Source organism: Vidua macroura, chromosome 8 (assembly GCF_024509145.1).
Source record: "Vidua macroura isolate BioBank_ID:100142 chromosome 8, ASM2450914v1, whole genome shotgun sequence".
Classification (NCBI taxonomy): Eukaryota; Metazoa; Chordata; class Aves; order Passeriformes; family Viduidae; genus Vidua; species Vidua macroura.
The window spans coordinates 13,738,858-13,749,764 of record NC_071578.1 but is presented as its reverse complement, the minus strand read 5'-3'; the positions used below and the strand labels follow the sequence as shown (position 1 = coordinate 13,749,764).

General features: G+C 57.6%; 1 protein-coding gene across 3 annotated transcripts in view; it reads left to right on the top strand.

Moving 5' to 3' along the window:
- The first annotated feature begins 4,954 nt into the window (after positions 1-4,954).
- Positions 4,955-10,907, top strand: part of KCNIP2 (potassium voltage-gated channel interacting protein 2) — a 43,985-nt gene continuing 38,032 nt past the window's right edge. For all 3 annotated transcript variants that reach the window (XM_053983735.1, XM_053983734.1, XM_053983736.1), the window contains exon 1: positions 4,955-5,106. In XM_053983735.1, coding sequence (XP_053839710.1) covers positions 5,034-5,106 — 73 coding nt within the window. In that variant the 5' untranslated portion in view covers positions 4,955-5,033. The remainder of the gene's footprint in view (positions 5,107-10,907) is intronic.

Below are 10,907 nucleotides of genomic sequence, written 5' to 3'. Positions count from 1 at the left end.
CTCGGGGTATGTCCTGAGCCAAGGAATGCTCCAGTCTCCACTTCCCAGACTAAGTCTTTTCTTCACACAGATTTTTGTATCTGTTGTGAAGAAGTGGCAAAGAAACATTCTGGGTGGACACAGAGCCCCCTGTCAGGCCACCCAGCAGTGAGACCATGCTGGGGAATCCCTCCTTGCTGGAGGGATAAGCAGAGGCAGGTGACTGGCATTTGAGGATATAGAGTGTGATGCAAAGTCCTTTCTCCCCCCTGCACACCCAGATTTCTCACACCTGCTGGTTTGCATTTGACAGAAGAATTTCCCTTCCTCCTGCAGCATTCCTGCTTGCAGGAAGGCTCTCCCAGCAGCTTGCAGCATCATCTGTTCCTCCTCCAGCTTTGCAAGATTTTTCAGGAGCTGAAATTCCCCCCAGGTCTGAATCTCACAGTAGATCCCACCTGCCCGTGTGTCTGCAGGGTGGATTAGTGGAGATGGGAGCAGCCCTCCCCTGTGTGTGTCCTGGCTGATGTCCCCCTGAGGCATCACCTCCCAGGGACCTACTGGTCTGCTGTAGCTGTTCCAAGATCCCAGAGACCCATCTCTGTGCAGAGACCGAGGGGCTCGTCCTGGTCTTGTATCACCCAGATCCATTTCCTCTGCAGATGTAGTAAATATTGTGGTTTATTCCTGAGTGAGGCCGTTTGCCCTGCCTGGAGCCCTCTGCAAACACTTGCTTGGCCATGAACATCCCTGTCCCAGGGGGCCTATCTGGGTCCTGGGAGGGGAATAGCTGCTGGTGCAGAGCTGCTCATCTCCATCTGCTGGCATGTTTGCAAGGGGTGAAGCTGGTTTAAGGAGCTCCTCTTGTTTGCCCTCTGCCTCTGGAACCAGTCCCTGGGTGCTGCACCCTTTGTCCCAGCCCGGGAGCTGCCTGGGGCCCTCTTTGCTATGGAAGCTGTCCCTTGTTGCCAAATGTAAATCTGAGCCCAGAGACACCAGGTGACCACAGCCAAAATAGGATTAATGGCATCTGCTGGGAGCTCATCCCGAGGACTGCTATTGATGATCATGGGTTTAAAATACTGTTAACAGTGGGTAAAGCACTGTGATTTCGAGCACTCGACAATTACATCTCTGTTTGAAATTTCCTAAAGATAGGATCAGACTCCTGAGTCCTGCTCTCTGCTTTTTCGATAGAACTAATAAGAATGGAGATATGCAATTAGAGAGCGTGCAGGATGGTAGGGCAGATCAATGCCTCGTAGTTACCTAATGAAATGTTAAATTATGTCTTTCCCTCTCCCTGTCCCCTTATCACACCCATCCCAGGCTGCTTGCAGAGAGCAGAGGGCCTAGGGGAGATCTCCCTGCATCCCTCTACCCCTGAGGTGCAGACCCAAGCACTCCTGACTCCTCTCCAGGATTGTCTTCTGTGGTGTGGGACTGTCTTGGGTTTTGTGTTGAGCCTAGGGTTATCAGCAGGGGAGTGTAGGGACTTGTGGCCCCAGAGCTGGGGTGTCCCAGAAGGGAGCAGGAGGCAAAGATGAGCCAAAGGGATCAGTCCAGGATTGCAGGGTGAGTGTTCTGGAGGAGGAGCAGGGATGGTTGTGGGTGAGCTCAGCTTGGTCCAGCCTGGGTGTGGATGAGGCTGGTGGCAGCCTAGAACAGTTCTGTCTCCAGCCAGACTCTTAATCTGGTGAATTTCCAAACTTGTTCTCTTCCGTGGTTAGGACAAGGCTGCAATGGCCACATGATGAGCTGGGGACAAACAAGGCTCCTGGACAGCATGACCCTGCTCATACCTTCAGCCCTTCTCACCGAGTCATTCCTGGCTGCAGCTTCACTGCCTGGGGAGCAGCAGTAATCCTGTGCAGATGTCCCTTAGCAAAGCTTTGCTGTCTCTGACAGGGTGACAGATAGGCCACTTAGGGAGCGTGCCTCGTGCCAGGGCCAATGCGAATGGGTGATTTCCATCACGACAGGGTGTCTGAGTGGTCCCAGGGACAGCTACCTCCGAGAGGCACATGGCCTGGGGGCACCTCATGGGGCAGCACCATTTGGACCCCCAGCCTGTCTCGCTCTGTTTCATACTCATCCCACCCCTCTGCTGGCTGTGCCAAGCCCTGGGGCTGGTTTACATGGCCCTGTTTTTCTCATGGCTCTCTGCTGCCGTTGCAGAGATGAGTTTTGGGACTTGGGTGCATCCACAAGATCCCTGCCTGCCCCAGCAGGCTCAATCCATCTACCTGCTGCCTGCCCTCCACACTTCCCTGGCTCTGGGCTTTGGAGTATGGGTTTCATGGTTAGCTGTGCCTGTGGAGCCTGTGCCATGTGTTGGCCATCTAGAGCATGGCCCTTCCTCCCAGTTACCCTGTGTAACTGGGATCTGGATTCTCAGGAGCCGACAGAGTTCTTTCTATCCTCTGGACATAGTTAATCCAGTGACATCTTCTGCAGTGCAGACCACCAGCCCTGTCTGCAGCTGGCTCCTGCCCATCCTGAACCTGCTGATTGCTTTTGTGGTGGATGTGGCCAGCAGCAGCCAGGCTGCATAAGGCATGCTTTAATTAAAGCCTCAGACACTGCTTAGGTGATTTTCCTCAGCCTGGCCCACTCTTTTTGCATCTGCTGCACGTCCCGGTGAGATTGAGACGTGTTGCAAGGGATGCTCAGCATCCTGGGGTGACTTTGCTGCTGTGCCTGTCCCTGTCCAGACACACTCACTGAGGCATCTCTGCACCCAGTGCACCCACAGCAGGGCACCTGTCTGGGTCTGGACAAGAGGGCAGAGACCAGAACCATTCCTGCTTCTCCTACCCTGGCAACCTGCAGACTCTCACCTCCCAGTAAGGAAGGGTGCCCAGAGGAACATTTAAGGGAGGATGTTGTATTTTTCCCAAGCAGAGAAAGGCTCAGAGGCTGTGAATCCTGGCAGAATGCCCAGCCCTCACGTCTGCTACGGAAAGGAGCGGCAACCAGCGATCAAGTGAGTTGTACCCCCTTTTTTCTACACTGTGGGGGAGTGGGATATGTTAGTCTGGGCCTGGGGCTGTCCCATCCTACCCTGTGTTACCCACCAAACCACCCAGCTTCCCCCCTCTCCCCAGCCTGGCAAAGCATCTCTTGCTTGCCTGCTGGAACAGAAGCACTTAGCTAGGATAAAAATAGCCATGTTTGCCTCCCAGTGGACCAGGGATGGCAGAAGGTGAAAACTTCCCTGTGCAGCTCTGCTGGGCTTGCCACATGAATAGCAGGATGGACCCTGAGGAAGGTGAAGTTGGTGGGTGAGCTTGGGCATGGATCACACAGTGCTCCCAATCTACTTCCCTGGGACACTGCTGGTCCCCAAGGGCAGCCAAGAAAATGTGGGCAAGCACATGGTGGAGAGGTTGGAGGAGGGAGGTTGAGGAGGCCAGGGAGCAGCAGGATGGACAAGCCCAGAAGTGCAGGGGATCCGTGGGCTGGCCATACTCCAGGTTTGCTTGTCAGGCTAAGCGAAAGGGGCACTGCCAGAGCTGTCCCGAGAGTTTCCCTCCAGGCAGTCAGTGCATGCAGGCTCCGTGCATTGGCCGGGCCACAGGGAGGGCTGGGGGAATGTGTTTAGTTCTCCAAGCATTTCTCCACTGCGTTTTCCTTGCTAAATGGCTCTTATTTTTAGATCCAGGCAGTTGCTAAGCATCACTGCCTCGCTAAGGCGGCTTCTTTCATGGCTTGACACCAAAGCACGCTGACAACATGCTGCCTCGTGAGCATGGCCCTCCCTCCTCGCTGATCTGGATTCCCTTCTGCCCTGCGGCTCCTGTGTGCCGGGCTGGCACAGGGATCAGGAGGGATGCTTTACCTCCTCCCGCAGCCCCTGCTCTCCTCTGTCTCTCTGCATGGGTGAGAGAATGAAGGGAGGAGCACTGGGGAGCGATAGGAGCTGGACAGCAGCTGAGATGCGCCCAGGACCCCTGTCATGGTGCAAACAGTCAGTACTCAGGCAGTGGCATGACAAAAGCCACTGGCTTTGTCCGTGGAGGGGACTCTTCAGCACAGTCGGCATCCCCCGGGGATGGCATCGTGCACAGATGGCAACAAATAACCAGGGGCAGCAGCGGGACATCAAGTTCCCAGTGCCAGATGTACCGGTGGGCTGTGAGCTCCTCTCTTGGCAGCACCGTGCCTCTGGAAGCCTCCCCAAGTCTGCTGCTGCTTCACCCTTTCCCTGGGGCTGCAGGAGATGGGGTAAAATCCTGCTAAAGACTCCAACACTGCATGGAAAGCCATGCTCGGGATGGGGACGGCAGTGGGATGGACTTCTGTGCTTGGCTGCAGGCAGGGGGACCTGGCCGCCCTCCCCACACCTCTCTTGCATCTCTTGACCCCTGCCCATCCCCTCCGGCTCGGACCGATTTCTCATCCAGCTTCTCCCCCCAGGCGGAGGTGCAACAGCCCCGCGGGACCGGGCAGGGCTGGGGTTTCCCTTCCTGGGAGGTCCCACGGCGCAGCCCGGCATGGGCACTGACACGCAGGACTCGGGGGACCATCGCTCCCCCGCAGTGGGCTGTGGGGGTCTGCACCCCTCCTGCCCCACGCCGTCTCCATCTCTGTCCCCTTCTCCGTCCCTGAGCGGTGCCTGGTGCCCGGGGCTCTCCCGAACCGCCGAAGACCGCACCTCGGTGCAGTCCGGACCAGCTCTCTCCCTGCCTCTTCCCGGGAGCGTTCCCGCTCTCCGCCCCCTGCCCGTGCCTCAGTTTCCCCGCGGCGACGGGGCCGGGCTGGCGGTTCCCGGGAAGAGGCGGGGAAGGACGAGAGGGAGGGGGCGGCCGTGCCCAGCCCCGGCGGCGGCGGCAGCGGCGGGGACCGGGGCGGCTGCGCGCTCCTGCTGCCGTGCCGTGCCGTGCAGAACCGAGCCGAGCCGAGCTCCCGGCACCGCCGGCCCCTTGGCGCTGCCGCGCTGAGCGGCGCGGCCGGCGGGGCGGGGGGAGGCGGCGGCCGCGGGCAGCCCCTGCCCGCCGGCGCAGCCCGTGCGCCCCGTCGCCGTTCCCCCCGCCGCTCGGCGGGGCGGGAAGATGCGGAGCAAGGGCAGGAAGGAGAGCCTGTCCGACTCCCGCGACCTGGACGGCTCCTACGACCAGCTGACGGGTGAGTGCCGCCGCCGGGGAAGGTGCAGCAGCCACTCGAACCACGGCGCGGGGCGGTCCCGGGCACCCGCTTCCAGCCCCGCTGAGCCCCGCTCCCTGCCCGCTCCGCTTCGCCGCACGCCTTGCTCGGGGAGAGGGGGAACGACCGCGACCCCGGCGCTGGAGCAGAGGAACAGTCCCGGCCCCCGGGGAGAGGGTGCTCCGGGGGCGATAGGGCTGGTCCCAGCGTGCAGAGGTTGTCCCGAGGCAAGGAAAAGGCCCCGGGCGGGGGGGTGGAACGCTTGGATCGCTTTTGGCCGCCCCCCAGGTTCACACTCCCTCACTGTTCCGCCCAAGCCCCTCGGGACACCAGGGTCTGGCGCTGGGCTCTCTCTGCCATGCCAGGGCTGCACCCTGGGGTGGCACAGCAGCATCCCAGCAGCAGGTTCCCCAGGGAAGACAGGCTCACTCCACTCAGAAAACCCCAGCAGCACCACGGTGCCTGGTGTCTTCACCCGTCACCCGGTGTCACCTAGAGCACCCCTTGAGTTGTCCTGCCCCTGGATGGGATAGCTGTGGGACAGAGAGGATTAAGATGATCAATTTGTGACCCTATTGTATTCCCCTTCATCCTCTGCCCCATCAGGGAATTGCCGAGCATCCCACATTCCACAACATCTGTCCATCCGTCACACCTCATCTTCCGCTGTCCGATAGGGAAGCAGCTGGGCTGGAGCTGGCAATACCCCTCCTTCCCCACGTGCTCTCCACAGATCAGGCCAAATCCTGTCCTCTTTCAGGGCCTCTGTTGCAGCTGTGAAATGGGGCAGCAGTTCCCACCTGCTTTCTGGGACCCCGATGGAGCTGAACCTTTCCTTAGCCACTGGGGTTCGGTGTTCTGGTGCCGCAGGCACTGTTGTGTGGGCACAGGCGGCTTCCCTGAGTTCCGGTGATGCTTTTCCTGCCGAAGTCTGGGGTGGATTTCAAGATTTGCTCTAGAATTTCAAAGAGGTGGTGGCATCAGTGCAGGACCTCTGCTCTTCTTTCCTGAACTGCCCCACACATGGGAAACGCTGCTTACTGTCTGCCCAAACGTGCTGCAGAGAAGATATTTTTGAGCTGTGTAGGAACTTGGAACCCACACACAACTTTTGGTTTCTCCAGTAACTTTAAAATGTCCATATGGATTTAAATCAAATCAAAGTTAAAAATAAATTCCAGTCTCTCTAAGACTGAGACCTTTTATGCCTGGGCTTACCTCTGAGCCAGCTGTGCAGCGAGAACATGGATGGAGTGGAGCTGTACCACCATGCAAGTCCCTGCCTGCAGGGATGGGGCTTTGGGAAAGTCTTTGGGGAATAAGGGTGGAAATATCTGCCCCATTTCCCAGAGTGGGAAACAGGCCCTGTAGGGCATGTCACTCATTTCCCATCTCTGTCAAATCAGTGACCTGCCAGGGCAGAGCCTGCAGTAGCACCATAGAGGAGAGGGAGTTGGTCCCAGTGGCACTGATTTCTCCTGCGCTGGCTGAATGCGCTGAAGCAGACCCCCCCTGTGGAGGGAAAGCTGTCTTTCTCCCAAAAAGCGTGGAAGTGATGCAGGCAGGAGAGGGGATGCAACCTTAACTCTAGGGAGGGTTTACTAGCTTGACCCCATGCCTTCTAACCTGGTCTTGGCTCTCCTGATATCCTGGAGATGTGGTGAGGAGCTGGGACCTCCACAGGGCTGTAGCAACGCCCTGGTGTGAAGCTGGCAGTGCCTGTGTGGGCTCTATCTGCAGATGGGAGGGTTGCCCCTGGCACCTGCTGTTTGGTAGCTCAGCTCTGCTTGGGGTCAAGCACGAGCAGTTTTGGGTGTTCCTGCAGCTTTGGAGACCCCCATCCATCAGGGTGTGTCAGAGTTTAGAGGGCATCTGCCATGCAAGAGCTGTTAACCAAGAGATGATTTGGTGTCAGGCAAGGCAACAGCCCACAGCAGCTCCAGGGTGTACAGGAACAGCAGTCAGTCCTGCTGCCTCCCATCACTGCCCAAAATCATGGGTGAGAGCAATGTGATTCCCACCTCTGCATGCCCAGAGAAGGGTTAGCAACACCCACTTCCAGAAGGAGAGGGGCTAAACAGGAGCACAGGACCCCCATCCATGCTCAGGGTAGAAGCACTCCACGATGTCCACTCATTATTAAATTTAAAAAGCTGTTGAAAATGAGGGTGCACATGACAGTCCCCACTCCTTGTGGTGTCTCCAGAGATGCCCAGCTGCCCTGGCTATGTGAGCACGTGGATGTGTGTGTGAGAAGCCAGAGTGAATGAGAACTGCCTGCATGTGAGCAGTGGGGAGAGCAGCAGCGCTCCCTGTGCCGGGGAAACACAGACAGGCTGTGCTGGGGCGAGCCGGGATGGACCCTGCCTGTGCTGACCCTGCTGCGGTGGTATGGGGCAAGGGCAGGAAGCAGCCATGCCTGCCTGGCTGCTGAGCCTGAGGCTGGGCACCCACCTGGGTGCTAAGGAGAGAAATGTTTAGGTTACACCACCAGGAAATTAAACTGGTCCATTTCTGGGATATTTAGATGACGCTAGCGAGAAATAAAAGCCATCCATAAATTTCATTATTCCTCCTGCCTCTAATGGCATGAGCAATTAGTGTGCAAGCAGTGCCCAGAGCCAGTGTCTCAGGACTGCTCTGGCCATGGCTCTCCATGCAGAAGAAATGGGAATCCAGAGCCACTTTGTCCCGAGAAGTGCAGGTGCCAGATCCGTGATGCTGAATGCTGGCAGTGTGAGAGGTGAGTGAGCTTGGAGGAGGGTTTCCCTCCTGCCTGCTGCTCCACAGGGGTGTGTGAGCATCACGGGTGCCCTAGCTCCAGATCTGGAGCAAGGGTGGGCGGCCTGGAACTTGTCTTACCCCATTGGACAAACCTCTCCTGGCCATGCTGTATCCCGTGAGCAGGACAGCATGTGCCAGCACAGGGTCAATATCTAGGCCGTCTGGGGTGGGGCAAAGCCCCTAACTGCATTTTGGAAAAATGAGGGATTTATCTCCAGGGCTGTTGGGTCCCCAAGAAAGGGTTAGGAGGCTCACTTTTCACCCCTGCTTTTTTCCTCCAATTGTCGTGATCTGGGACTCGAGCAACCGCTTTGCTCCACCCCAAAGGCAGCCGCAGTGTTTGCAGGGTTGAGCAATCGCTGTAGAGATCATCTGCAGAGCTTTGGGATCCTTCTGTCTTCAGAGGCACAGCTGATGGATGGGGACTCCCCAACTCCTAGCACTTCTAGCAGCCCACCCTGTGAGATGAAAGCCTTAGGCAGCAGCGTAGCAGCAGCAGAGCATCTGGCTGAGCTCTCCTCCCTACCTCGAAGGAGGGTGTTTCACAGGTATTCCTCCCCATGGCAGTAAGAAAGGAGAGGTGGGGCCAAGCTGTCCCCTACAGACACATCAGAGGGAGAACAGGCCAGTCGAGTCAGTGGGAGCAGGGTTCCAGTCCCTGCCATGGGATAAAGCTGAGGAGCTGTGTCCTGGCACTGCTGCAGGAGGGTCCCAGGTGATGGGCAGATCTAGGGCTGTGCCAGGGGCTTGTTCTGCTGCTGGCAAACCCAGCAGCTTCATCGTGTCTAGTCACAGCCCGTGATCAGCCAGGTGGGGGTAACATCTCCACCAGCTTGCCATGGCGTAGGACTTCCATTTGCATGGGGGATAATTTATTTCCCAGAGTGTGGAGGAGGTGTCAGTGGTAGCCCGTCCCAAATAATAGTGTGTGTAGGGGGAAGCACTGGGATCTGCAGCTGGAAGATGGAGTGACAGGATCATTAGGTGGGAGCAAGGGCATGAACAGGCAGGGGCTGGCCAGGAGCCCAGCTGCAAGTGTGAATGGCAGGTTGTGTGCTGTGCTTGTGTGCTGGATGGATCCCAAGGAGGGGGGCTGGGGTGGAGACTGTGCCCAAGACCAGCTTGCCCATATCCAGATTAAAGGTCCTTCTCTTGCCCAGTTGCTTTCTCAAGAACAGCCCTGCACAGCCCTGTCCTCATGGGTCTGGCAGGGCCAGCTACCTGCATCCCTCTGGTCACTGTCAAGCATGGGTTGTCCCCTCCTCCTAGCAGCAGCCCCCAGGAGAGGTGACACCCACCAGTGTCCTTCCCCTGGATGTCTGACCCGTGGGAACCGTGTGTTGCCCATCCGCCTGCTCCCCCGCTAACCTGCCTCCCCTGCTGCTGCTGCTCCGTGCAACCTCCCTCTGCTTGCCACTTCTGCTCCTGCAGCCTGGCAGTGAGGCTGGGCTGGAAGCCACGCTGACCCTCGAGCCAGGTGCCCGAGCTCCCACGAGGTCCTCTGTCAGGGTGGGGTTTGTAGGGAAGAGTCTCCCCCTCGTGTGCCAGGGTTAGGGACTCCCTTGGGTCATCTCTGTGCCAAAGCGCCTTGCCCTCAATGGCTGCTGCACCTTCTCGGGGTGATGGGACTGTTGCCTGACTCTGCCTCATCTCTGTCTGCTGTCTCCCTCCTTCTGGCATCTGTACCCTCTTCCTCTTCCCTCTTTGCTGTCCTGGCTTGTCTGCAGTCCTCTGATGCTGATGACTTCTCCCTCATGGGGTGTTGTGGCATTGCTGAGATCCTGAGGGTCCCTGATGGAAGGGATGCTGCTCCTAGCCAAACATAGGGCAAGGAGCATGTGAGTGATGCTGCCGGGTACCACTGCTCACAGGCAGGTTGGATTTCACAGGTGGAAAGGCTGGAGCTGAGGTTTTGGCAGCTGCTGCTGCATCCCTGCAAGCAAAGGCAGGTTGGAGTCCATGGGGAATTGGTGGCACAGGATTAATTGACAGGAAGTTCATGGATTTGGTTGGGCCAGTTAAACAGCTGATCTCTACAGATGCTGATGCATAATTCATGGGTTGTCTCAACTTCGGCCAAGGGATACAGCTCCTGCTGCACAGAGCTGGCCGTGCACAGGCTCTTTCACCAGGTCACAGAGTTTTTCCTCACTGTTGGCCATGTTACAACTGGAAAATATCTCAACTCAGTGGTGCTGTTCTCATACTGTGTGTTGTGCTGGAACCAGTTGCCCTCAGAGCTTTGGGAGCCAGGACATGTGGAGTTTGGTCCCTGGAGCAAACTCTGGTTTCTTCCAGCTGTATTGGGTCCATATGTCCTAGCTGGGCCTGAGCTTCAGGCATTAACAGCCTGGATGTCAGTGGGTCGCACCAGCCCTGAAGGACAGGAGAGACCCTGGTCATGGAGCTGCCTCTGCCTCAGTCCTCATTAGTGATGTTTTCATTAGGGGAAGTGGTTTGGTTTTGTTTAAGCCAAATTGCTGTGCTTGGGAGATGATAAATCCATCTGCTGGCAAATCGCTCTCCTGCCGCCGGATCCCAGCCCTGCTCTCTAATCACGCCGCAGATAAATGAGCCTTTAGTGAAACGAATCTCCCTGTCGTCCCTCGCCGGGGGAGGGAGGGGCTGAGCTGGGTGGTCTGATGCCATGGTGAGGGGCTCTGGCTTGAGGTGGGGAATCACAACCCTTCACTAACACTGTAGAACTCTGAGGGTGGTTATTGCTGAGCAAGTGAACTGCTGGGGTTCTGTGGGTAAGCGGCTTCTGTGGGAGCAAAGGGGCAGAGGAGCCCCTTTCCACAGGGCAGGGTCTGTGGATGGTGCAAGGGTCATGTTCAACCCACTGTCCATGCCAGAGTGCTCTGCTGGCAGCTGGGGCTGGGTGCATGCCATGCCATGGGGGTGAGTGGCAGGATACGGGGGACGAGTGACCCTGGTCCCTGTGATACTCTCCTTGAGGGCTTTGCAAATGTTCTGTGGCAGCCGGGCTGTGCTGGGTG